The sequence below is a fragment of the Pagrus major genome, chromosome 9 (assembly GCF_040436345.1).
Source record: "Pagrus major chromosome 9, Pma_NU_1.0".
NCBI classification, from domain to species: Eukaryota; Metazoa; Chordata; class Actinopteri; order Spariformes; family Sparidae; genus Pagrus; species Pagrus major.
This window is the reverse complement of record NC_133223.1, coordinates 33,178,749-33,206,617: the sequence shown is the minus strand read 5'-3', so window position 1 is coordinate 33,206,617 and position 27,869 is coordinate 33,178,749. Positions and strand designations below refer to the sequence as shown.

At 42.9% G+C, this 27,869-nt stretch overlaps 2 protein-coding genes across 6 annotated transcripts; both read right to left on the bottom strand.

Moving 5' to 3' along the window:
- Window positions 1-41: 41 nt before the first annotated feature.
- Window positions 42-13,592, bottom strand: pknox1.1 (pbx/knotted 1 homeobox 1.1). 5 transcript variants are annotated; one of them, XM_073473736.1, is made up of 11 exons: window positions 13,538-13,592; window positions 11,927-12,039; window positions 9,769-9,899; window positions 9,097-9,268; window positions 7,271-7,471; window positions 6,974-7,124; window positions 6,709-6,806; window positions 5,087-5,215; window positions 4,920-4,996; window positions 3,621-3,787; window positions 42-1,848 (listed from the first exon to the last, which is right to left on the bottom strand). In XM_073473736.1, exons 2-11 carry the CDS (start codon window positions 11,975-11,977, stop codon window positions 1,670-1,672), a joined length of 1,356 nt encoding a protein of 451 aa, XP_073329837.1. In that variant the 5' UTR covers window positions 11,978-12,039; window positions 13,538-13,592; the 3' UTR covers window positions 42-1,669. The 5 variants fall into 5 exon arrangements, with proteins under 5 accessions (XP_073329837.1, XP_073329836.1, XP_073329838.1 ...); XM_073473735.1 differs by lacking the exon at window positions 13,538-13,592 and adding an exon at window positions 12,593-13,390; XM_073473737.1 differs by lacking the exon at window positions 13,538-13,592 and adding an exon at window positions 13,146-13,317.
- A 498-nt stretch (window positions 13,593-14,090) lies between these two features.
- Window positions 14,091-21,000, bottom strand: LOC141002038 (uncharacterized). The gene is made up of 4 exons (XM_073473200.1): window positions 20,765-21,000; window positions 19,155-19,266; window positions 17,005-18,702; window positions 14,091-14,390 (listed from the first exon to the last, which is right to left on the bottom strand). Exons 1-4 carry the CDS (start codon window positions 20,807-20,809, stop codon window positions 14,224-14,226), a joined length of 2,022 nt encoding a protein of 673 aa, XP_073329301.1. The 5' UTR covers window positions 20,810-21,000; the 3' UTR covers window positions 14,091-14,223.
- Window positions 21,001-27,869: the final 6,869 nt, after the last annotated feature.

Genomic DNA, 27,869 nt, shown 5'->3' with positions numbered 1-27,869 from the left:
CACTCATCCTGACGGAGCAGAGAGAAGAGACGGTGCACGGCTGAGAGTTAGGCATCGTTTATTCCAAAATAGAAAGCTCTAAGGCAAAACAGACGAGAGAAAAGTGAAGAACGCTTCATAAAAAGCAAGACAGACGCACGTGAGGAACCGAGAGCTCACCGTCACTACACCCCCTCCTCTTCAGGCTGCATTTCAAGTCTTTACAAGAGGGATAGAAACCAGATTACTGCAACTATTGACAGACAACTGTTGTACAGTACAATATTACAGATATTCAAACGAGAGGCACCCCAAATTTGTGCAGTAATATCAACATATTGATAACGAGCTGTCAAATCTTTCACTACATCAGTTTGTAGTGTCGGGGGGACCGACAGGCCGCAGCGCTTCGGCAACAACAAAGAGTCCAACTTCCTCTTTGTTTCAGCGCAGTCGCGTGTACATAAATAAAAGTTTAATGCGTGCAAAAAGTCCACTGCTGCTGCTTCTTCGTGTTGATGATGATGGAGTTCATGTCACTGTGGATGCTGCCGCTCCAGGGGTCTCACAGTCGGACCCTTTTGTGATTGTGTGATCAGCATAGTGTTCTGGATTGTGCATTTGAGAAAGTGACGCCTACGCTACTACTGTAAAATGATTAAAAGATGGATGGTATACACAATGAGGCTGTATTTAAAAAATCGGAGCACTGCAGCGAGAGATCTCTCACGGATGAAGTAAAATTATCAACGATGCTTCGCAGAACCGCACAAGCGTTCTGCAGTTTAGTGTCTTTTTGACCAATTTCACCGAGGGTCACGCTTTGTTTTTGTGCTTCTTGGCAAGAATTCTTTAGAAAAGAAAAACACGTAAGGCCTTGTTAGTATCGTAAGTTTAAAACCAATTTAAATAGCAATTTTCTTCAGCATTCAATTTCTTTTTCTGTTTTTTAGAAAACTTCAAAGAACCCTGGAAAACAGGGTCGCTAGCTTTAATTATGAATCTGTACATAAATATTCCTTACAAAACAGGAGAACACAAAAATGAAACAAAAAAACACTACTTTCATATGTTTGTATATAAAAATAAGCATCTCTCCTCTTTTTTTTTTTCATTCTCTCCACTCGGGCTCTGCGACGAGCCGTGGAGTCAGTCGTAAGAGTGCGCACATCTACTCAAAACACAAGCATGCAAAAAGTGAAGACAAACTCTTACAGATACAACTTTAAAGTGTTGGCATCCAAAATGAGAGTTCAACCGGGGACGGGGACGAAATAAAAAGAATCAGTCAACATTTAGTAACGGAGCTTACAAACTTGCTTCGGGTGTTTTAACACTTCTTTTTTTCTTCCGTTTGTTTGATTTAATCTTTTTGAGCTTAAATATACAAAAAAAGTGCACTCGCATACGTCAACTAAATAATTATAAAACGGTTTCTGAAATGAAACTCCTGATGTACACACACGCAGCATAAACCGCCGTTCAGCAGGGTGGAGGGTTGGAAGAGTGCAGGACCGTCACGTCCTGTAGCTTTGTGCTCTATGTAAACCTAATGTGTGTGTGTGTGCGCGCGCGCGCTATGACTCGTCGTGTGTGTCTGAACGCACATGCATTCTGCTGACCTATTTACGCACGTCATGTGTGTGTGTGTGTGTGTGTGTGTAGATCAGAGTGTGAGGGAGTGTGTCCTCTACTGCAATGAGTCGCTGTTGTCCAGGCCCAGCCCGGCCATGTCCTCGTCGTCCTCGTCCACGCTGTCCCCCGACTCGTCTTCACTGTGGCCTCCCAGCATCACCTGCTGCACCGCCAGCGTGGCGCCGTCTGATGTCAGGCTCTGCAGACCCTCCACGTTCATGGTCACCATGGTACCTGAGGATGGCAGCAACACTGTTTAAAACACTTTTTATTACAGCGTGTTGAAGTGCGACAACTCTCCAACTTCGTGTTTTAGTCTAAAACAATGAATGATTTAAATTTGGTTGAGACAAAGTCAACAAACTTGCGCTGTGGGCTACATGTCAGGGACAGACGGCGTGTTGTTATGAAGAGAGAAGAAGAACCACAGCAGCTGCAAACTGACGTCAGCAGTTAACTCGCCCAACAAGCTAAAGTTCAGTCCGGGCTGCAACAAACATTATTCCCACTGTCGATGAATCTGTTGATTATTTCCTCGATTAATCGATCGGTTGTTTGGTCTTTAAAATGTCAGACAATGTTGAAAAATGTCGATCAGTGTTTTGTCAACAACCCTAAGATATTCAGTTTACTGTCACAGAGGAGGAAAGAAACCAGAAAATATTCACATGTAACGAGATGACATCAGAGGACTCGGACTAGTTGGTGATTAACTTAATAGTTTACAGCTCAGTGGTTAGTCTTTGCAGCTCGAGCTGAGAACAAGACGTGTGTTCATTTTTGAGAGACTTTAACAGGAAGTAAATGTGGTTTGTTTTGTCGTGTAGCTGCTGTCTGGCTCAGTGTGACCGTCTGTTTGATGAAACACAGACGTAACTGCAAAGATTTGACTGGCTGTATGGAAACTTGCACAATATGGATTTTTTTCGGCCGATAAAATAACCGATGATAGAAACTGACATTTTATGCTTTTCTATGCACACCTGAGTGAAACAACGGCTAAGACGTAGTGAGCAAAGATGGTTTATCTGATATTCCAGCTGTGATGAGATTTTTTCACTCGTGTCGTTTTCTTCTTGTAAAAAAACGTCCTCACCAGACGACGTGCGTGGCTCAGGTCTACAGCGCGTGGCTCTACACATGTGCAGCAGTTTGACGTCATGAGCGCGACAACAGCGTGTCTGTTGTTCTTCTTCTGTGTTTATTGGCTGCTCACAAACAGCTTTAAAAGGTGCATACCACCACCACTACCTACAAAAGATATACAAATATTAATTTGTCACTTTGGTTACAGGAGCTTACTGTTTCAGACCAAAGAAGTGGACAATTTAAGAGGGATCTATGATAAATTATCAGCCTTATAATGGGAAATGTCTATTATCAGCTATCAGCCATTAATTGAATTCCAGCTGATAATCTGAAGCCAAACTGCTTTCATTGGTTTCACCAGCGCAGCATCTACACAGCGAAACTGTCGGAGGCTGTATGCAAGTTGGTTTGCGATCCACCAATAAACACAGAGAAGAAGAAGCCTTTCACTCGCTCAGGTGTGCATAAACTACAGCTAAGTAACTTTTTTCAAGAAATACATTTGTGAAATTATTTTATCTATATCGACGATGAGATGCAGATAATTATCGGTTACCCTGCATCCCTAAATGTAAGTTCAGTTGGACTTTAAAGCCCATGAAATAAATTATTTTACAGCTTAGAACAGAACGAGTTCTGTAGTTTACTGTCCCAGCTGAAGCTCGAGGCAGACGACTTGTTGCCTCAAACACACAAGCAGCACATTCACAGTGAAATACATACGGCCTTGTTCTGACGCTGTTGTTAAAATCAATTTGGTGCAGCCAGACGATGAACTTCAACCGTTATTGATTATTTGTCACAAGTAATATGAGGTTGTATAAAAATCTGCATCAGCGTTCTGATAGCTTCACGTTGAGTTGACCCCGAGTGCCCTGAAATAAAGTCTTCACTACATGTAGAACAGTGCTGCGTACCGTCTGGCATGGTAACTTGCTGGTGAGTTCCTCCCCCCGCGGCGATGGAGTCGGGCCAGAAGCGCTGCAGTGGCCGGTTCTGAGGCGTCTTCTTCTTGGCTTTTGGTGTCTCAGAGGAGCTGGCGTCCAACATGGGCTGCAGGATCCGCCTCCGTGCATTTATAAACCTGGAGACACCAAACACAGGTTGGTTTAGTACCGGCTGGAACGTGTTGTTATAGTGTCCTGTAGAGCTTTAAACCTTTAGTCCTGACAGGCTGTGATGAAAACATCTCTGCCGAAAATTCCCTCAATCAAGCTGCAAACCTGTTTTTCTCAGTCAAAGATGGTCAAAAAACCTGAGTTTCAAAGAGAGACTGAAGTTAAAGATAAAAAAGTAACTACCTGAGTGGCTTCCATCAGCTGCCTGATTGGTGCTGCGCAAGTTTAACTCAACAGAGGTGAGAAAGAAGTAAGACGTCTCACTCATTAGCAACTTTGGTGATCAACTCTGGAGAAAACGATGCGTCTAATTCAGATTATTATTGATTAAAACTTCTTTAAAAAAGTTTAACGTCGTCTGGATGTTTTCTGATGAGGTATCTGATCTACTGCTTTCTACTGTTCCCTGTCGACCTGCCGTATTCATGATGACGAATGTGACACACAAGGGGGAGAAAAACAGGGATAAACTCTCCTGCTGGCAATGTGAAAGTAGTTAACCGCCTTTTTTAGTGGTTTTAGTGCATTTACGCTCTGATTTTGGTGTAAAAGTAGTATAAATATATCTAGCAACAAAAGTGGAAAAAGAGCGAGTTACCCTTCTATGACTGAGGCTGTGGCCCTCAAACGGATGGCAGGAAGTTCTGTGCTGGCCAAGATTTAAAATCTCAGACTTGGAAATATGACATTAATCATCTTGTTTTTAAAAGTTATTTACAAGTTTCTATCTTTGAATTTATGGTATATTCTTAAATGGATCACAATTATGTCTTCTACCCTCAGTTTGTCAGCAAATCTTAAAAATTGAAGGAAATGAACTATTTCTGTAGCACCCTTCAAATCCTAAAGTTACAACGTGCCTCTCAAAATATACAATAGGTGCAAAACTAGCAAAGCTTGGAGAAATAAAACAAAATAAATATGCAATTAAATCTGGGATTTCGAGAGCAATAAACAAGAAATATAAAACACGGTTAAAACAAGCTTGATAAGACAGAGAAGCCACATCTGCTTTTAAAGTAACAACATTTGCCTTCAATTGTTCAGTAATTTGATTTTCTATATTTCAAACTTTTGAAAACTGACGCCTGAACTCACCAGTTGTTGACCTGCAGGAGCGTCAGGTTTGTCTGAGTGGCGATCTGTTTCTTCTCGTCCTCTGTTGGATACGGGTGCTGCAGCAGAGGAAGAAATGACTCAGTGTTTCCTTTTTAAGGATTAAAGTGTTAAACATGCAAAGATTTGCTGCACACACACACACTCACCCCGATGTGCTGGAAGAGCCACGAGCGCATGACATTGGTGGCGTGTTTGGGTAGGACACCACGTTTGTTCTTGGTTGAGTTGTCGTCGTGATTAAAGAGGTTCAGGTCCTGGTGAAACTGCAGCTGGAGCTGAACGCAGACGACAACAACACTTAAACAGCTGGGATTTAAACAGAACAACGTCTGAACGAGCCACGACGAAGCTTTTCTCAAGAACAACAGTGACAACATCCGCAGCCGTGGGTGTAGAGAAACACACGATACATATTCATAGATCAAATATTATATTTGATAAAGGAGTGATGTAACGTCTTTGATTATCAACACTTTCACGCACAAAAGTTTCAAGGATATTAAAATAATCCTTCTTGGGAAAATCCAGTCAAAATAACCCAGAAAGTCAGTTTTTCATGCAGGGCCAAATATGATTTTTTGAAAATGACAGATTCTTTGTTCTGTAAAAAAAATGACTTCCTGTTAATTAATTAATTTGATGAGTGTAACCACTCAGCAACAACTATCTAAAAGAATAAATGTTGTAAATGATCCTTAGGGTTTGTTGGATGTTCGGGACAAATTTCAACTCAATCCAGTGAAAAACAAGCGATTGATGAGGTTTTTACAGTTCACGTGCAGAGAATCACTAACATGATGAAATTTAGCTCCGAGGGCCAAACTTAATTTTTTTAAAAATTAAAAAGTATTTGCAGAACAGCTACAGGACTTTCAGGACTGAACCACTCCTGGATGAAACATAATGAGAGCCCATGAATGAGAGTGTGGCGGCACCACAATCCATCAGGACAACTGTGATACATCTAAACTTTTCTTCTTCTGGAGTTTAACATCAAAATAATAAATAAAATAAAACGTTGAAAGTCAGAATTTACTATAACACTTCCTACAAATGTTTATCAATTATAGAAATTCCTTAAAATTTGCTTTCCTATTTCTGAACAAGGCTTTTATTGTGAGTCGGCTGCCTTAACAATCGATCATTAGTTAATCATTTATAATATATTACATATTTTTATCTTAACCACTGACACAAAAAACAGCGGTTTTACCAGTTTTTTCCACTTCATGTAGGAGGACCAAAACGGCCATGGGTCAAACATATTTCCTCCGTTTTCCCGTAATAATGAGTTAAATTATATTTGTTTTCTTGATATAACGAGATCATTCAGTCGAGATCTCCAGATAACAAACTGCTGGAATCGATGCCAGGAACAATTTGTCCATGTTGACAAACTATGAAGCGAACTCGACTGACAACATCACGTTCACTCAGTTTTTACTCAAAGACTAATTCAGAATAAAGCATAACAGCACGAAACAAATGTAGAAAAAGGCTTCCCTTCCCTACATGACTGTTCAAGTCATCCATCAGCCATCACTGCTTTCTTGTGAATTAATCATGTCGTTATCTCGTGATAATGACATAAATATCTTGTGATCTCAAGAAAACAAATAAAGTTTAACTGTAGCTGTGTTACCACAGGATAACAGAGGAAATAATGTGTTAGATCCACGGCCTCGCGTACGTCCCCTTTAATGCCTCCACACCTCCTCATTTCAGGAGCACTGATTCAGCCTCACAGTCACACGGAGGGAAGGAGTACCTGATTGTTTTGGACGCGTATTGTCCCGGGAGACAGAGCCTGTGTTACCACCTGGCCCTGAGGAGTGACGACTGTAACAGGCTGGTACACCGTGCCACCTGGAATTAACACACACACACACACACACACACACACACACACACACACACACACACACACACACACACAGATTAATATAATCCACTGACAGCTGCCTGTAAACAGCTCTGATTATCGTGTCCCGCTGCTTCATGACAACATAGCAGCTGCAGTAACAGTCAAGTACCTGAGGGAGCGGTCGTATGCCAAGGTGACATACCTGCAACCACCTGGGTGGGGTTGACAGCTGTCACAGTAACGTTCCCTTGCTGCAGGGCTGACGCAGGCACCACAATTTGACCCTGGGGACTGATGGTCCCCGAGATGGAGCTGGTGGTCTGCAGAGCACAGAGCAGGCAACAGCAACGTGTTTGTCATGTTAATCTGATTTTTTTAGGAATAATAATTTAACTTGCTGTCGGATCCAACTGTTCATGGCACCCAGCGGTGATGATCATGCGTTCAGTCCACCCCGAGTCCCTACCTGAGTCTTGGTGGGTGAGAAGCCCTGGACCTGGCCTGTTACGGGGGAGTACGGGCTTCCCGGGTCTCCACTCAGCAGAGTCTCGCTGTTCATCTTTGTCTTGAGGCAGGCGATGTAGCGGCTGCAGAAGTCCTTACAAAGGTCGCTCACCTTCTCCAGCTCCAGCAGGTGGATCCGCAGCACCTGGATGGCTTTCACCATCTGAACGACAGAGGCGGTGTTAAGAATACTACGAAAAGGTTCACGACAGTCGACGAAAAGCTTCTTCCTTCATCTTATAATGTTTTATTCCTCATTGAGGTCCTACTGCTTGCTCATTGTTGATTAATCATGGATTAATCATTAAATGTCCAAAAATGTTTCCCACACCCTCAAATGTCTTTTGTCCACACCCCAAAGATATCGAGTTTACTGTCATAGAGGAACTAATTCGATTATCAAAATAGTTGGTGATTAGTTTAATAGTCGACAACTAATCGATTAATCGTTGCAGCTCTAGACAAGACTTGGTTTATAAAAGTAACAAGCCTGCCTGCAGCGACATGTCTGATGGAAAGAGAGAAGATTTGATCATAAATCGTTGTGTGTTTCAGAGGCGGTCCTGATCAATGTAAAACTTTCAAAACCTTCAGATACCCTGTGTTAACATTTAGGTCAGTTTTATCATTTTCATTGATTACTCTGAATTGTTCCTTGCCAACTGTAACACATAAAAGATGAATCAGAAAGTGAATTCAACATAATGAGCAAAAGCTAAAATACCACACACACAGTGTTAAACTAGTAGAGCTGCAACGATTAGTAGATTCGTCCATCATAAGAAAATTAGTTGCAAACTATTTTTATTAATCATTTCTGTCATTTCTGAAGCAAAAACATCGTCTGCTGCTTCCAGCTTCTTAAATGTGAGCATTCGCTGCTTTTCTTCATCATTTCTGTCAGTAAATGAAGAGTTTTGGGGGTTTTGGACTGTTGGTTGGACCAAAGAAGCAATTTGAAGACATCACTCTGGACTCTGGTTTGTCGAGAAAACAATCATCAGATTAATCTATAATAATTATAATTGTTAGTTGCAGCCCTACAACTGGAGCTTAAAAGATATCTCTAGCAGGTTCTTTTGGTATTTCTGTCCCTCGTGGTTGGGTGAGGGAAACTAAAGTTAAACCTGGCTCCTTCAGGAGGGTCAGAGGTCAGGGTCAGCTACAGCACCAGACCCCATGTTGTATTTCAAACGGTTCAAGTTGTCCGAGTTGAAACTTAGTCAGATTCACCAGCTCGGTGACTGATGGTGACGTTTAATCATTCTGAGGAGGTCCTGTATTCTGATAAATACGTGGCTAGGACTGCATCTCACCAGGCTGCTGAGGTTAAAGGTCATCGACTACTGAGTGTGTGACGTTCCACTTTGGATTTCTTTGTGAAATACCTCACATTCTTGTTTTGGTTTTGTCAAATACCTCAGATCTAAAACTGTTTTTCAGTCACCTGCTCTTGTGTTGATAGCCCAAAATATAAATCTTTACCAGATGTGAACGGGAGCTGAAGGTCCAACAGATGCTCGGATCAGACGACAACCGGTGAAATCTAACTCTGTCAACAAGCTTTGACTCTAATTAATAACAACTCTTTTTCCATTTTAGAAAAATAAAACTGTATTATTCTCTTCTTGTCTTTCAAACAGGTCTGTTTATGCTGCGAACTCTCAATATGTAGTTCACCCTTAAAGTAGTTTGGGTGATTTATGGGCCTGAGCAGTGTGTAAAAGAAAAACAACAACCAGAAATGGGGGGTTAGGGTTAGAGGATTTCCACCCCTGAGGTTCTCACCAAGTTGTCGAGTTCAGGGTCTTCGCTGAAGAAGGGTTTCCCCTCCTTCTCCTGACTGCGGACAAAGTTCTCGATGTCCACGTCGAAGCTGGCCGAGGTGATGCAGTCGGAGCTCAGCGTCGACTGTTCACACTTCTCAAACAGCAGGGCCAGGAGAGGGAACAGGGGATGTCTGTGGAAGGTGCACAAAGACAGGAAAAGGTGCTTAATTGCACATTTATTTCAAAAAACATATTATTACACCTTCTCCTCAGTGATATCGTCTGGATCTAACGCAACAAAAAAGGTGTTGAAGTTATCTGAAAGCTTTGATTTTTCCTCATCTACTGAACACAAGACTACAGCGATACGACTTCTACAGTTCAACCAGTACACTGACAGACACTCTCCAATAAATGAGCTTTATGTGAGACCATGTGACTTGTTTGTGGGCTCTGATTAGACTGTACGTGGGCAGTGTGAACAAAACAAATGCAACAAACACTTCCATTAGTTCAGACAACAAAACAATCAGCAGTAGGTGTTAAAACACTCTTTCACTTTTCAAATTCCAGAAAGAAATATGAAAGTCACATGAACAAAGGGGAGGACTTCACGGACATCATATGATTTCCCCAGTGATGAAGTTAAGACAGATTTAGGAACAGAGGCCACAAGCACAGTTCGTTCTACCGATATATGGAGGCTTTGTCCACGTCCATGGGTGTCTGCGGCTCTGTGGGCGCCGGGCTGGGCGCCTCTGCCAACGTCCCCTCGATAAACTTCTGCTCCGAATCGCTGTCTACCGTCGCCACACCTTGCATCTGCAGAAAAAAAAAAAAAGAGGAAAAACAGACGTGAGGAAAAGAAAGAGAGACAGAAACTGACAGACGAGGTGAGGAGAAAGGCGGAGAATGAGCGACATAAAGACATCATGTGAAGAGCGAGAGTGGCTGCAGGGCAAAGCCTCACACAGAGCTTTGCTTCAATATGAAAAGTCATGAGAACAAGGTCTGTACGTTCTCACACAAGACTGAGATTACTTTAATCTGAAGTGAGTGTGAAGATTTGTTTACGAGGGTTAGGGTTTTCAGTCCTGTGTCAGCTAATCACAGCACTCTTTAGTTAGAGAGGTTGAGCTTAAAAGAAAAGTTCACCCAAAAATTAAAACTCAGTCATCATCTCCTCCATGCTGATAGACAGTCGGGGGAAGTTTCGTAGTAAAACGTAAAAAAACAAAAAACCCATTCTGCTTGTCTGACGTAATCCGAGTCTACAAAAGCCCCGAGATCCGAAAATTGATTCGAGAAGACGTTATTCACACCCTCGATGCGCGGGCGAGGTTGCACACCCCAACATTTTTAACTTCGCAGCAACAGTGAAGATTTCCGCTTAAAAAAGGGTGTAGATGAAGTCTTCTCACGTCGATTTGGAGACTTGGATTACACCGGACCAGCTGTGTGGAGCCATTTTACATTTTTCTGGTTGCTTTTCACGTTTTAAAAACAAGTGACTTCAGTTGTTTAGCAGAATCCTGCAGCGCTGTTTTACTGTGAAGCACCAGAAATGTTTTGTGGACTATGAAACTTGACTTTCCATCAGCGTGGAGGGAGGAGATGATGACTCCATAAATCTACTTAGAAATCCTCAGAAAAGACGCTCCTTACATGAGCAGAACTTGCCTGAGAAACATCATGTTTTTAACTTTTCTTCAGTATCAAAGTAATCCAGTGATAGTTGTCTGTACATCCATGAGTACACTGCGAACAGGAAGTGCTAACAGCTGATTCAGCAGAGTTTTAATGGAGTTTTTGGTTGTTTTTGGGGTTTTAAAACAAGTTTAGAAGAATGCTGCAACACTGTTTTGTTGTGAAGCTCCAGAAATGGTTTGTTGACTACGAAACTTCACCTGACTTTATATCAGCATGGAGGGAGGAGTCGAGGAGTGAATATTCATTTCTGGATGAACCTTTTCTTTAACACACCTTCAGTGAAAGGATGCACTGAAATGTGTGTCTGCATTGTCTCAAGCCCACCATGGCTAGACTGCATCCAGACAATCACGATGCAGACGTAAACACTAACATATCTAATGTTGCGCTCTGATTGCAACTGAGAATATAATGGAGACACTCTGTTTACACACCTGTCGCCACATGCAAATTACAGGACACATTAGGATGCGGCCGCGGCCTCTGCAGCGCTCAGCTCGAGGCGCATTCATAGATCAGGAGCCAGGTTTCTCCTCCTTTTCTTTCACACAACCCAGGGCATAAATCCCATCCCCGACCATGTGACTGAGACCAACAATGACTTAGATTGAGCACAAACATGCTAAAAATAAGCACTTGCTTGGGGTGGAAAATTTCTCATTAGTCATAGATCCTTCTCAGCTCTCGACACCCCCAAATTTGGCACTTGAATAAAGATGTTTTGTAAGCAATTTACATAAGCACAGACACATAAATACTTGGCAGGAAAGGGGTCTTCAAACTGCATCAGTGTCTCATACAGTGATTTATTTGTGGTGGCCTGCCACAGACAGACACGCACGCCGCCAACAGATTACTAAAACTGATGTAATAGCATTAAAATTGCCTGTGTTATGGTGTTACATGCATAATTTGTTTCCCTTTGTCTGACTTATCGCCACTAAAAATAAACAGGGGGATCCGTGTGCAGAGGATGCAGAACACTGCGAGTTGTAGCCTGAAACATTTCCTCTGTTGTTGTTGTTGCAAACACTGTTGTGGATGATTATCTTCAGCAAACAAGTATAAAAAAAAGTGCAGATGGAGCCGGCTGTGTTCAGGCCTCGAGGTCCCGAACCAAAAATCTCCCTCTCACCCACCTGCTGCTCTCCCTTTGGGTACTTGTCTATGGAAACCGACTGGGCTGCCATCACGTTCACTGCAGATGCTGCAAACACTGGGGCATTATAGAGCGCAGGGACAGGTGGCCAACCTACACAATACACACATCACACAGTTAGACTGGCTTTTAATAATGCAACTGTCATGATGTCAGAATGATTACATGATGGTTGGCTGTTTCTGAACTGTGCTGGTGTGATTAAAGGAGGAAAAAAACAAGCTTATTTTCATACTTCAAGAGGACAGATGTTGAACATTAATGCTGATTAATGTGACTTTCTGCCGGGTGTTTCATTAAAAACCGACATTATCGTGATTAAAAATGGACGTGGAGTTTTTGGACAACAACAGAAGTTATAAAAACATTTAAATAAACTAAAATCTTGCTGTTGTGTGTTGGTATGTGCACACACACACACACATCTGGGCAAAACAAGGGACTGTGAAGGCACCCTCATAAAAACAGTCACATTACACATAAAAAGGGACAGCGTTTACCAATTTATTCCGATATATCCTGTAATTATTATTACAGGTTTTTGTTCAGGCCTTTCCTATAAAACAACAGAGGCTGTTAAACAAACCCTGAGGTGCCTTGTTGTGGTAATAGTGAGCTTCAGTTAACTGCTTTTAAACACACCCACCACGATGAAATTAGCTTTTAGCCCCGTGTTAGCTTGCTCGTAACATTTGTGGCGGCAAAAGGACGTAAAAGTTTAAAAAAGCCTCGGTGCTAACATCAGCTAACTGTCCCCAAACTGTGAGGATATCAGTGTAACTCGCAGACAAAGAGGCTCGTCTGGATTTCCCCACAATATTTAGCTAGCTCGCGATGCTAAGTGTAGCGTTAGCATTTAGCATTACGAGCCGAGGGTTAGCCCGTAGCTACGGCTAGCGTTAGCACGGTGGCTAGCTGTTAACTTTAAAGTGTTTCTCGTGCTGGTGCGGTGCAGCCAAAATGCAAAGCGCCATATTTAGCAAAAGGGGGGACTCGGTGCCAAAAAAAAAAACAAGCTAACGCAGCTTAAGCTAGCCAGGTACAAAAAAAGACCCCGCTGCGGATTGATACGAGGAGAGCCGTGTTTGCCCCCGAATAACGAGACGGCCGCTTTTCCATTAACATTTTAAATGAATATGCATCCCCTCGTCAGCCGTGTTCACTAAAGTCGACTGCGGTGATAATAAGAAGCTGCACACCAGGCTAACACCGGGCTGATCCTCAAAAACCTTCCCACATCAGTCAATCAATCAGGCGGGGACAGCTGCCCTCTGCCTCCCCTCCCCTCCGCGCTAACGCTACAACTGTCGGGCCTCGTTTTCTCGCTCTCGCCCTTTGCTTCTTCCACAATCCTCCTCTGCCCCCAAAACGCCGACATATTTTTTTACCCCCCCCTTCCTTCCCCTGTATACAGATTTTTTTTTTTTTAATTCTTCCCGGAGCTCTGCCCGCTTCTGCTTCCCCCTCCCAAAAACAACCCTCCGCCGCCCCGACCAGGTCCGCGCTGCTCGCCCCGGGGCATTTTTGCGTGCGGCCCAGATTGTTTGATTGATAGCGAGCGGAAAAAGAGGGATTTTGAGTGACAGCTTACCTGAGTGCCAATCTTCGTCACACTGACAAGCGGCTGCAGCAATCGGGACCCGCAGTTGTCGCGTTGCGTCATCGCGTAAGGGCACGCAGGGGCGCTCGGCTCATGAATAATCATGAGGTGGGCGGAGTCATGACGTGCTGCTGCCTGAGAGTCCCTCTTGCACCCTGCTGGGGGGGTTTTTTCTGCCTCTTTACTGCCCTCGTTTACATTTTCTATGTATATCTCCAGCTTTAGGTTCCTCCATGCATATTCCCTCATCATATACGCGTAAAAACACAAACAGATGCTGATTGTTTGCTGCTAAAACAGGACGCGTACAGCTGGAATAATTAGGGCATTATGTGCAGGCAGGCAGGCCCAGGGAGTGAAAAACTGTGATCATTAAAATAGAAACACAGATAAACCACTTGCACACTCAGCTCTATTCAAATGACCCCCCCAAGGCAGAAAAGCAGCACAAAAGAAGCGTTTGATCTTTGCCTATCCTTTTATACGCATATTCCTTTATATAGGACACAACAGAGTGGCTCCAGACAAACACGGACGTCACGTCTCGGTTGTTCATTTACTTTAATAATATAACATTTTAACAGATTTTCATGCTGATCTGACAGGAGGGAGGTTGATCATACATCAAGAGGGACATCATCATCATCATCTTTTAAACATTATGACTGTTTGCTCCTCTAGTGTTTGAGGGCGGAGGGCTGAGGGAGACGAAACTTGGCCATCTCCACGTCCAGGTCGGCGAATGTGAAGGGGTTGTAGGCGTGGTGCTCGTAGTTTTTATAAGTGCTGTTGTCAAAAGGTTCCTCTGGCTCTGGAGGTGCCGCCGCCGCCGCCGCTGCAGCCTCTGAAGAAACAAAAAGAGCATTTTAGAAAGCTGGTACAGAGATGAGTGTACAAATCCTCCGGCTGCTCATGCATTAAAACAGAAACAACACAAGGTTAGCCAGATCCTGCGTCACTGGTTTTTTTCAAGCAACAAAAACTTGATGTTGGCATTTCTAATAAGCTCAAAAACAAAAAATGTGGCCTGCTCTGTAAATATTTTAAAAGATTTTTAAAGGCGACAGCACATTTACATATTCACACATGCTGACAAAGGTGGTTTATGGTGGGGCATTTCCTACAGCGGCAGGCTGCGTTACCCCCAACAGAGTGTAGAGACACGCTGGTGTGAAAAGCCTCGAGGATCGTGTGTGTGAGGGGGAAACTGTGTGACGGTAAACGTGCTTGCAGATAGTAAAACAGCCAATGCTAGAGATCAACTGGCAGAGGCGTGAAATGGATTTTAAAAAAAGGGCAACAAGTCAAAATCATAGTGTTGGAAACTTTGATTAAATGCTCTTAAAAAACCCGTTTACACCTAAATCTGTCCTGGGAAAACCCCTGATCATGCTCCGACAGTGAGGTTATAAACAACATGAGACAGAGAAAATCTTACACATCCACAATCACAGAGAAAAACATTAACAACACATTTTAAAATGTTCATTAATCGACTCCAAAGACTTTCATGTGAAGAACAGATCTACAAAGTTAGAAAGAAAGGAAAGAGATGAACAAGTGGTGAGGAGGGGGTCGTTCCAGGAAGCAGAATTACCCAGTTGGTCAGAGAAGTGTCGGGTACAAAGGGGCTGAAGTAGCAGAACGACTGGTTTGAAACACAGAACTCAAACTACGATCTGATGATTTTTTTAACACATCTCGGTAACTGTGTAATCCTGCTTCCTGAAGTCCTTCAGCTGACTCCAACCACTCCCAGCTTCTGCTCGTCCAGCTGCTGTCAGGGACACTGTAACCACAATACCAACCGTGATGTGCACTCTGACATTACTGTTAGCAGTAGCATTACTTGGCACAATGACAACAAACAGCTGCATTATTACCTGTAACCTTAACATTAACTCAGCAGACCTGTAACCCATATTTCAAACAAACAGAGACATTATGAATGAGCCAAAGCGAGCAAATATATTAAAAAGCGCAAAATATGAGAGAAATATAATCTGGGAGTGAAGATGGATTTGGCAACAGTGAGGAGGCTAAACGAGAGGGATAAAAAAAAAAGATAGCTGGTAGATTCCCGAGTCATGAATGAGAGGAAGAGAGCAGAACACGAGCAGGGTGAGTCTCAGTGTCACACTATCATGCACCGACAGCAACACCAGAGATGTGTTCAGACCTGGCACCAACATCCGTCCTGAGTGATCCCATCACAAGTGGACAGCTCTGAGTCCGTCAGCTCACACCTGACATTAACATGCGTCTGAGTGACCGCTTCCCATCTCTGTATTCAAATATACTCGTACATCACTGCCACAAACAGAGACATTGTTTTTTTACAAAAAGAGAGAAAGAATCTAATGTAGAACATTTGCCGAATTTAAAAGAAGGCCCCAATAATTAAAAAATTATCAGACAGCATTTCAGAAAGTTTATAAAGTTTCTCCTGATTCAACTACTCACAAAATTTAGTGGTTTTTAAAGGGAGTCTGGTGACTTTCTCCAAAAATTAGCCTATATTGGTTACGGTTTACCGTATTTGTAAAATTTGACATGTTTAGCGTCAATAAAATGTCTTCTTACATAAATTAAATAAAACAGTGTGTTCAAACAGCTGCTAAATGTTGGCAGGTGAGACTTTAGCACTTCAGACACAGAAGCAGACAGGCTGGTACAGCCACGCTGCCACAAACTGACACTTTTTTACAAGGAAACAACTCAGAATTTGTCTGAGTTGTTTCACAAAGTTTTTAAAAAGTTTCTCCTCACTCATCAACCCTTAAAATCACACAATTTGTAAAGGGAGTCTGGTGATATTGTGTTTACTAGTTGAAAGGTTGGATCAGTTGAAACAGGTAGAATTTACATTATAGTGAATCAGACAGTGTGTAATTCATTCTGCTTGTTGGTGTGGCCTCTTCTTCTTCTTCTATTCACACCTGTACTTACTGCTGTCCACCTGTGATCGGATCACTAAGGACCAATGTTGATACCAGTCTGAACAGGTCCATGGTTTGTGTCACAGTATGCAACAAGCACCATCCCCTTGATCATGCATTGACACCGTAGTTGTGTGGGTGGGTCAAAGACAGACAAATCTAAACTTCAGTTTGCAGAATGAAAGCAAAAGCAATGTTCAAGAAATGCAAGAAAAATAAATAAATGCAAAAGGAAAACAAATGCTCCAAAAAGCCCTAAAGCATTGTTAAAGGACATGTACACTACATCCACCTCATGCAAAACAACAGAAAAACCACGGTGGTGAGGTTAGAGGCCACGTAAAAGAATCCAGTGGTGATGTTTAAAAACAGAAGCTACTGTATGTGATGGCTGGTTAACACCCTGACAGAATGTGTTATGAAGAAAAGAAAAGTATGGTCATCTGTGGGAGCTCAAAGATCCACAAAGAAGAAAGGGAGAGGTAGAGATTTGGGGGGAAAGGGTGGTGTAGTGTGTACCCTCAGATGGTTCAACTGGGGCCTCCGCCTGCAGCTCCTCTCCTGCAGCTTCAGCTACGACCGGAGCGGCATCCACCAGCTCCTCAGTGCTCTCCACAGGGGCGGAAACTTCAGCTGCAGCCTCGGCAGCCGCTTCAGCGGGAGCGGCTTCAGCTTCTACAGGCTCGGCTGCAACTTCTGCGGGAGCTTCAACAGCTTCTACGGGTGCAGCTTCAGTTATGACTGGAGCGGGATCCACCAGCTCCTCGGTGCTCTCCACAGGGGCAGAAACTTCAGCAGCCACTCCAGCCTCTGAAGGCTCTGCTGCTTCAGCTGCTTCTACAGGGGCTTCAGAAGCTTCTACGGGGGCTTCAGCTGCTTCTACGGGGGCTTCAGCTGCTTCTACGGGGGCTTCAGCTGAGGCAGCCTCTGTGGTTTCTACTGGAGCGTCAGTTGGAGCTTCTTCTAGAGTTGCCACTTCGGTCACAACTTCAGCTGGAGTTTCTACTTGGGCATCGGGGGCAGCAGGAGATGCAACATCTTCCATTACTTCTGGAGCTGGTTCCACTGCTTCAGCTGAGACTTCTGGGCTGGTCACAGCGCCCTCTGGAGTGTCTTCGGTGGCGGTGCAGATCTCAGGAGCAGAGTCTACTAACTCTTCAGAGCTAACACTGGGTGCCGCAGCAGCCTCCTGTACAGCTTCAGCCACAGAGGCAAGAGTAGTTTCAGGTTGGGGTGGAACTTTAGCTTCATGAGCGTCTTCCTTCACTTCTGATGTGACCTCTTGGACTTCTGCGTCTTCTTTCACAGCGGATTCTGACACCACAGGTGGCGAGGTCTTGGTTTCAGTCTTCACTTCTGACTTCTCATCATCAGAGTCCGAGTCTGAATCCGAATCCGAATCAGAGTCGCTGGACGAGGAGGAGGATGATCCGTCAGCTGCTGCATCACCAGGATCAGAGGAGGAGGCTGTGGCGACTGGGACTGCATCTTCTGTGGTGGAGGCTGCAACTGGAGCGTCTTCTGGAGTTTTACTGCTTGCATCAACGAGGGGCTCAGCAGCTGATGGAGCTGCATCTGCTACAGGTGAGGCGGCGTCGGCTACTGGTGGAGCTGCGTCGACTACAGGTGCAGCTGCGTCGACTACAGGTGGAGCTGCGTCGACTACAGGTGGAGCTGCGTCGACTACAGGTGCAGCTGCGTCAACTACAGGTGGAGCTGCGTCAACTACTGGTGGAGCTGCTTCGGCAACAGGTGCAGCTGCGTCGACTACAGGTGGAGCTGCGTCGACTACAGCTGCGTCGGCAACAGGTGCAGCTGCGTCGACTACAGGTGGAGCTGCGTCGACTACAGGTGGAGCTGCGTCGACTACAGGTGGAGCTGCGTCGACTACAGCTGCAGCTGCGTCGGCAACAGGTGCAGCTGCGTCGACTACAGGTGGAGCTGCGTCGACTACAGGTGGAGCTGCTTCAGTGATAACCTGAGCAACATCTGGCTCAGCAGCTGGAGCTGGAGCCTCTGCTGCCTCTGGCTCAGCTACAGCTGCTTCACTTGCAGCTGCTGCAGCTGCTGCAGCTACGACTGTTTCTGGGGCGGCTGCTGGTTCAGTTCCACCTAGAGACTGTGCTGTGAAAACTCCCGGCCCTGAAAGTTTAACTGGGAAGGCAACTGCGGTCTTGTAGGCGAGTAAGGTTGCTCTCTCATCTGGAGCCTCTGCTGCTGAGGAAGACGGGAACAAGAGGGGTTAAATAATCACAAACACTTAGAGTAAAGTGGAACGACTTTAAACGGGGATCAAGGTCTCTTAAACTTTATCTTGCATTCCTGGAAATTTCCACATTCTACTTCAAAAAAGAGAAATAAAATTACCACAACACAATATTCATTTATCAAAATACACAAACTTACTGTTAACCTTTATAGTGTCATAGTATTTATATTCCCAATCAGCAACACTTTACTGCAAGCTTAATTTTAACAGTGAATTATTCAGGATTGAGGATGACTGGAGCAGAAATTTTACACCTTATGGCACTGAAAGAAAAGAGTTGCATGTTAAGTTTTAAACTATAAATGCTAAACCATTTAAACATATAAATTATGTGACATCGATCATTAATACACAAAAACAACCTTAAGTTACAAACATTATAAGACGAACAGGATCTTACTCTTGCTCGCAGCCTTGGTCTTCTTGGCTGGTTTTGGAGGCTCTTCAGCCTGAGTGCAGAAGGAAGCAGCCGAGCGACCCCTCAGGACGCCGCAGCTCTCCAACCGGAGACACTGCACAAGAACACACACACACACACACACACACTGAGGCCTTGTAGACACAGACATGGGTGTTTCTTAAAACAAAGCCTTTTCTCTGTATTTTACTACTAATACTTTTTCTTTCGATAGGTTCCTGTAGCCTATGGGCTGTTTGTTTTCACACTGAAAAGCTGAGGGAAGCAGTTATCAGCTCCGTCTCATTAGAGGAGGTGAAGTTCAGATTTATGTGGACAAAAACCCACAAAATGATGAGATTTACTCCTGATCGGACGTGTTTCCAAACTGCCTCCACTGCTGATGAAGAGTAGCTGCTTCCCTAAACTTTGTTTTGTTCACTTTGTCAGGTGATCTGAGTGGGATGATACTAACACGCCATCAGAGCAGGTCGATTCAAGCTGATTTTCATAATTGTCTGATGCTAATTAGTAAAAAAAAAAAAAAACTAACTTGTAATATAAAATTGTGACATTTTACCTGCAATTGTTGTGTCCTTATCCTCATTAAATGACTTTATTTATTCTTGTAATATCACCACGTTTTTCTCAAATGACTGATTTTTTTTGGTTAATTTCTCGATAAAGGTTAAAAGGAGCAATATGTAAGAACAGACCACCCGTCAAATTCAAAACAAACAGGGAGCAGTATATTTCTGGAATAACCGCTAACTGCTGCTAACTGAAGCTGTTGTCTGCTGGTTAGCTCAGTTAGCCGTGCAGCTAGCAGTCTGGACACCACTACCAAGGAGCTTTATAGCAGGATGGGTCAGGGCTAGTTTGTTAGCATGCTAACTTCAGTCTTTGCACCACGTCATCAGAACTGTTAATCACATTCTCTTTAAAAGTTTATTTAATTCTTGATTGTTTTCAACTGAAATTCTTTCATAAAACTGTAAAATTCAAACTCAGTTGTTTTTAATATTTACAATGTTAATGAGGTAATAATACAAACTGTTTCTATCAGTGAATAAACAAGTTGTTCTCAGAGGAAAGTGAGAAAGGTGGCAGGGTCCGCCACGTATAAACAAAGTAAAACAGTATAAATTGTGTTGTCAGGTGAGTTTGTTTACTCGGGATTCATTCATCACTCGGTGTCCTGTCACTTGTTTTTGTCGCGCCTGGCTAACATCGGTTTGCCAAAAACTTAAGCTAGCTCCGAACTTTCAGGTTCTGTTCGGGACCTTTGTGATGGGCCGCTTCCAACCGGAAGTTTTGCGCATTAAACCACAGTGTTGTGTTGATTAAATGGCTGTAAAATCGTTACGGTGAGACGTGTTGGCTCAGGTGTACGTCAGGTGTGGTGAAAGTTGGCGAACCGTCTGTGCCCTTCTGTTCCGTGTTGGTATCCACACGAACGCGTCTCGTCCCGGGGTCAGAACGAACCAGAGACCCGCCTGGTGTCGACTACATCACGGCCACTATCAGATAAACTGTCCGCTGGTCTTTGTGGAGGTGTGGCGTCAAAACTAGACACGTAAAATACGTTTAGGAGGGAGTTTAGTTGTTATTACCTTGAGGGAACCCAGTCGCCCTAACCGCAGCAAGGAGGTCGCCATTTTGTGTTCCCAGTGTTGTGCTCCGGTCGGAACGTGTGACGGAAACACAAAGGTTCCGCCTCGTCTGCTTCCAGGTTTCACAAAGCGGAAGTGAACAAACAAAAGTTACATTATTCTGAGTTTAACGGCTACAACAACATCAATACAACTGATTGTGTGAAATAAGATCATTTTGATATGTATTAATATTAATCTTGATACTTCACTCTCTTTAAGATCGATCAGTTCAGCTTCATATGTGACTGCTGCTCCCGGTACCGGAGGCAGAGTTGTAGCCCAATGGGCTGAGATCCGGTCGTAACGGATACCGGCGGCCGTAGATCGATCCCCGGGTGGTCCTCTGTCTTTTCTCCTCTTCATTCACCAGACCGGAGCCATATGGGACCAACCCGAACCACGGATCGCGACCATTGGGTTCCTCTGTCTTTTCTCCTCTTCAGTCACCGGCCTCTGTTCTGTGCTGATTCCTCTTTAAATGCGTCGTGTTTACACAGATAAATATACATTTCACGTGTTTTATACTGAACATTAGTCCAAATCAAATACTTACTGTCTAAAGTACAAACAGACAATCCAGGGAACAGATAGGAAGTAAACAAATATAGTGGAAGTAAACAAAGTTACAAAGTTACAGAAGTCTGAGGTACGAGGAAGTTTCACGGCTACAACAACACACATAAACTGTTTGTGTGAAATAAGATCATTTTGATATGTATTAATATTAATCTTGATGCTTCGCGCGCTTTAAGATCGATTACTTCAGCTTTATATGTGACTGCTGCGCCTTTTTCTGGTGGCAGAGGTTTAGCTCAGTGGGCTGAGATCCGGAGATGTCGTCGTTGCACCTGGCGAGTCACTCAGGTGAGTTCGTCTCCAGGTGTTACCCGACGACTCCGGAACTCAACCACTGTGTGCTCTGTCTTTTCTCCATTTTATTCACCAGCCTCTGTTCTGTGCTGATTCCTCTTTAAATGCGTCGTGTTGACACAGATAAATATACATTTCACGTGTTTTATACTGAACATTAGTCCAAATCAAATACTTACTGTCTGAAGTACAAACAGACAATCCAGGGAACGATCGCTGTATATTATATTTATAAACAAAGATTATTGTACTGTAACCTTTAAAAAACATTCTCAGAATAAAAACTTTACGAGAAGCGTCAGGGACATATATATATATATACACACATATATATTTACATACATATATAAACAAACACACACATAGATAGATAGATAGATAGATAGATAGATGAACAACAAAGCATATCAACAACCAATTCAATAAAGAAATAAATAAACAACCAATAACTATATGAATAAATAAATAAAGACCCGGTGTGGGAGGTACCTGTGCACTCACCTGTTCAGGCTGCATTTACCTCCACTCCCTCACATCAGCTTCATCAGGCTCAGCTGTCTGCAGCGGCTCTGTGGAGGTTTAGCTCAGTGGTTACTTCATAACTATTGTCAAGTTTCTCTGCCCTCACGGGTTCGCGCTCCGCGTGCCCCGAGGATCCAACCACGGGCGCTGTCCTCTGCTTTTACACCTGTGGGCTCATTATTGAACACCTGTCCCGCGTGTGCAGCAGGTACCGGTCCACTTCCAGCTCAGAGCAGGTTTAAAACAAACCAGATCCACACATCAAGTGAACATTACTGTGATGACTTCCAGTCTGACTTCAGTCTGAAACACGATCAATAACTTTCAGTCAGGTAAACCTCGTGCTCGTGCTGACACTGTGCGTCATTACCTGTCCAACCCGGCAGATGTCGCACTACACACACCTGTGATGAACTCATGGTGACTTTCACTGTCAACCCAGAGTTATATTTTAACTTTCCTTTTAATCAAGAATGACTTTCGGGCACTTTGAACACTGAATACATCCATTAACATCAGTCATTAGGAACCTGTGACGTAACACAAAGGTTCCGCCTCGTCACAAAGCGGAAGTGAACAAACAAAAGTTACATTAGTCTGAGTTTAACGGCTACAACAACACCAATACAACTGATTGTGTGAAATAAGATAATAAGTATACATATTAATGTTAATCGTGACATTTCGCTCTAATCAGTTTAGATCATTTTGTTCAGTTTCATATGTGACTGCTTCTCCTTTTCTGGGTGGCAGAGGTTTAGCTCAGTGGGCTGCGCTCCGTACGCGTTCATACCTACCCCCATCGCTCTGGTGGCGAGCCATATGGGACTTACCCGAACCCGGATCGCGACCATTGGGTGCCTCTGTCTTTTCTTCTGTTCTGTGGTGATTCCTCTTTAAATGCGTCATGTTGACACAGATAAATATACATTTCACGTGTTTTATACTGAACATTAGTCCAAATCAAATACTTACTGTCTGAAGTACAAACAGATAATCCAGGGAACGATCCCTGAAGATTATTTTACTGTAACCTTTAAAAAACATTCTCAGAATCAAAACTTTACGAGAAGCGTCAGGGACATATATATATATATATACACACATATATATTTACATACATATATAAACAAACACACATAGATGGATGGATAGATAGATAGATGAACAACAAAGCATATCAACAACAAATTCAATAAATAAATAAATAAATAAACAACCAGTAACTATGTGAATAAATACATAAAGACCCGGTGTGGGAGGTACCTGTGCACTCACCTGTTCAGGCTGCATTTACCTCCACTCCCTCACATCAGCTTCATCAGGCTCAGCTGTGTGCAGCGGCTCTGTGGAGGTTTAGCTCAGTGGTTACTTCATAACTATTGTCAAGTTTCTCTGCCCTCACGGGTTCGCGCTCCGCGTGCCCCGAGGATCCAACCACGAGCGCTGTCCTCTGCTTTTACACCTGTGGGCTCATTATTGAACACCTGTCCCGCGTGTGCAGCAGGTACCGGTCCACTTCCAGCTCAGAGCAGGTTTAAAACAAACCAGATCCACACATCAAGTGAACATTACTGTGATTACTTCCAGTCTGACTTCAGTCTGAAACACGAGCAATAACCCGGCAGATGGCGCACTACACACACCTGTGATCACTACACACACCTGTGATCGCACTACACACACCTGTGATGATCTCATGTCCACTGCTGAGGGGCAACATGTCTGAAAACTGACAATTTGACAAAACTACATGAGATTTTACTTTAATCACAACAAACTGAGACTTTGTTGATAAACATCATCTGTGTGAGTCACGACACAGTTCAGACGGATCAATAAATCATGTGTCTCTCTTCATTCACCAGACGAAGGTTTGATGTAATAAAGATGGGGTCAGGACTTCAGGGCGTGAAGTCAGTAATCAATGAATGTTTTTTCTCATATATTAGTGATTATACATGAAACCTAATGAAAAATATGAATAAATAAAATACAAATATTGATATAAAATATGACGAAAACATATTTATCCTCAGATTTCTGAGCTTCAAGTCAAAATTCTGAGAAAAAAAGTCAGAACTAAATGATTATTACTGTTAAACAGCGGCTCTCATCCTCTTCCACTTTCACTGTCAACCCAGAGTTTTATTTTAACACTTTACTTTTAATCAAGAGTGACTTTCGGGCACTTTTAACACTGAATACATCCATTAACATCAGTCATTAGGAACCTGTGACGTAACACAAAGGTTCCGCCTCGTCACAAAGCGGAAGTGAACAAACAAAAGTTACATTATTCTGAGTTTAACGGCCAAACAACACCAATACAACTGATTGTGTGAAATAAGATAATAAGTATATATATTGATGTTAATCGTGACATTTCGGTCTATTTAAGATCATTTTGTTCAGCTTTATAAGTGACTGCTGCTCTGTCAGATGTCGGCAGAGGTTCAGCTCAGTGGGCTGCGCTCCGGAGATGATTCGTCCCGTGCGCCGTGTAGACAAGGAAAAAGTCAGCGGGCAGCGACGAAACTCGGTTCGAGTCCAGGGTTTACTCTGTCTTTTACTGTCTTTACTCACCAGCCTCTTCTCTGTGGGGAGTCCTCTTTAAATGTTTACACAGATAAATATACATCTCACGTGTTTTATACTGAACATTAGTCCAAATCAAATACTTACTGTCTGAAGTACAAACAGACAATCCAGGGAACGATCCCTGAAGATTATTTTACTGTAACCTTTAAAAAACATTCTCAGAATAAAAACTTAACGAGAAGCGTCAGGGACATATATATATAGTGGAAGTAAACAAATATAGTGGAAGTAAACAAATATAGTGGAAATAAACAAATATAGTGGAAGTAAACAAAGTTACAAAGTTACATTAGTCTGAGGTACGAGGAAGTTTCACGGCTACAACAACACACATAAACTGTTTGTGTGAAATAAGATCATTTTGATATGTATTAATATTAATCTTGATGCTTCGCGCTCGTTAAGATCGATTAGTTCAGCTTTATATGTGACTGCTGCGCCTGTTTCCGGTGGCAGAGGTTTAGCTCAGTGGGCTGAGATCCGGAGATGTCGTCGTCGCACCTGGCGAGTCACTCAGGTGAGTTCGTCTCCAGGTGTTACCCGACGACTCCGGAACTCAACCACTGTGTGCTCTGTCTTTTCTCCATTTTATTCAACAGTCTCTGCTCTGTGCTGATTCCTCTGTAAATGCGTCATGTTTACACAGATAAATATACATTTCACGTGTTTTATACTGAACATTAGTCCAAATCAAATACTTACTGTCTGAAGTACAAACAGATAATCCAGGGAACAATCCCTGTATATTATATTTATAAACAAAGATTATTGTACTGTAACCTTTAAAAAACATTCTCAGAATAAAAACTTTACGAGAAGCGTCAGGGACATATATATATATATATACACACATATATATTTACATACATATATAAACAAACACACACATAGATAGATAGATAGATAGATAGATAGATAGATAGATGAACAACAAAGCATATCAACAACCAATTCAATAAAGAAATAAAGAAATAAACAACCAATAACTATGTGAATAAATAAATAAAGACCCGGTGTGGGAGGTACCTGTGCACTCACCTGTTCAGGTTGCAGTTCACCTCCACTCCCTCACATCAGCTTCATCAGGCTCAGCTGTCTGCAGCGGCTCTGTGGAGGTTTAGCTCAGTGGTTACTTCCTAACTATTGTCAAGTTTCTCTGCCCTCACGGGTTCGCGCTCCGCGTTCCCCGAGGATCCAACCACGAGCGCTGTCCTCTGCTTTTACACCTGTGGGCTCATTATTGAACACCTGTCCCGTGTGTGCAGCAGGTACCGGTCCACTTCCAGCTCAGAGCAGGTTTAAAACAAACCAGATCCACACATCAAGTGAACATTACTGTGATGACTTCAGTCTGAAACACGATCAATAACCCGGCAGGAGGCGCACTACACACACCTGTGATCACTACACACCTGTGATCGCACCACACACACCTGTGATCGCACTACACACACCTGTGATCGCACTACACACACCTGTGATCGCACTACACACACCTGTGATGAACTCATGTCCACTGCTGAGGGGCAACATGTCTGAAAACTGACAAAACTACATGAGATTTTACTTTAATCACAACAAACTGAGACTTTGTTGATAAACATCATCTGTGTGAGTCACGACACAGTTCAGACGGATCAATAAATCATGTGTCTCTTCATTCACCAGACAAAGGTTTGATGTAATAAAGATGGGGTCAGGACTTCAGGGCGTGACGTCAGTAATCAATGAATGTTTTTTCTCATATATTAGTGATGTTGTTCCCCTTTTATATTTATGACTTGTCAGAAAAAGAGAAACAGGTGTGTTTCAATAAACCAGCACATGAAGACATGTCGGCATTGATTTTGATTAAATGTGTCACATGACCTGGAAGGTATTGAAAGAAAAAAAGTGATTATACATGAAACCTAATGAAACATATTAATAAATAAAATACAAATATTGATATAAAATATGACGAAAAAATATTTATCCTCAGATTTCTGAGCTTCAAGTCAAAATTCTGAGAAAAAAAGTCAGAACTAAATGATTATTACTGTTAAACAGCGGCTCTCATCCTCTTCCACTTTCACTGTCAACCCAGAGTTTTATTTTAACACTTTCCTTTTAATCAAGAGTGACTTTTGGGCACTTTTAACACTGAATACATCCATTAACATCAGTCATTAGGAACCTGTGACGTAACACAAAGGTTCCGCCTCGTCACAAAGCGGAAGTGAACAAACAAAAGTTACAGAAGTTTGAGTTTAACGGCTACAACAACACCAATACAACTGATTGTGTGAAATAAGATAATAAGTATATATATTGATGTTAATCGTGACATTTCGGTCTATTTTAGATCATTTTGTTCAGCTTCATATGTGACTGCTTCTCCTTATCCGGGTGGCAGAGGTTTAGCTCAGTGGGCTGCGCTCCGTACGCGTTCATACCTACCCCCATCGCTCCAGACCCGGAGCCATATGGGGCATAGCCGAACCACGCATCGCGACCATTGAGTGCCTCTGTCTTTTCTTCTGTTCTGTGGGATTCCTCTTTAAATGCTTCATGTTGACACAGATAAATATACATTTCACGTGTTTTATACTGAACATTAGTCCAAATCAAATACTTACTGTCTGAAGTACAAACAGACAACCCAGGGAACGATCGCTGTATATTATATTTATAAACAAAGATTATTGTACTGTAACCTTTAAAAAACATTCTCAGAATCAAAACTTTACGAGAAGCGTCAGGGACATATATATATATATATATATATATATATATACACACATATATATTTACATACATATATAAACAAACACACACATAGATAGATGAACAACAAAGCATATCAACAACCAATTCAATAAAGAAATAAAGAAATAAACAACCAGTAACTATATGAATAAATAAATAAAGACCCGGTGTGGGAGGTACCTGTGCACTCACCTGTTCAGGCTGCAGTTCACCTCCACTCCCTCACATCAGCTTCATGAGGCTCAGCTGTCTGCAGCGGCTCTGTGGAGGTTTAGCTCAGTGGTTACTTCATAACTACCACAAGTTTCTCTGCCCTCACGGG

Excerpts from the sequence above, each read along its gene's own strand:
- LOC141002038 (XM_073473200.1), bottom strand. The coding sequence starts at position 20,809 with ATGGCGACCTCCTTGCTGCGGTTAGGGCGACTGGGTTCCCTCAAG. Across the intron at positions 19,267-20,764 it reads GGCGACTGGGTTCCCTCAAG|TGTCTCCGGTTGGAGAGCTG; the intron begins GTAATAACAACT and ends GTTCTTGTGCAG. Across the intron at positions 18,703-19,154 it reads GACCAAGGCTGCGAGCAAGA|CAGCAGAGGCTCCAGATGAG; the intron begins GTAAGATCCTGT and ends CGTCTTCCTCAG.
- pknox1.1 (XM_073473736.1), bottom strand. The coding sequence starts at position 11,977 with ATGGCAGCCCAGTCGGTTTCCATAGACAAGTACCCAAAGGGAGAGCAG. Across the intron at positions 7,472-9,096 it reads ACCCTGAACTCGACAACTTG|ATGGTGAAAGCCATCCAGGT; the intron begins GTGAGAACCTCA and ends TCTGTCGTTCAG. Across the intron at positions 1,849-3,620 it reads GCAAGTTACCATGCCAGACG|GTACCATGGTGACCATGAAC; the intron begins GTACGCAGCACT and ends TGCCATCCTCAG.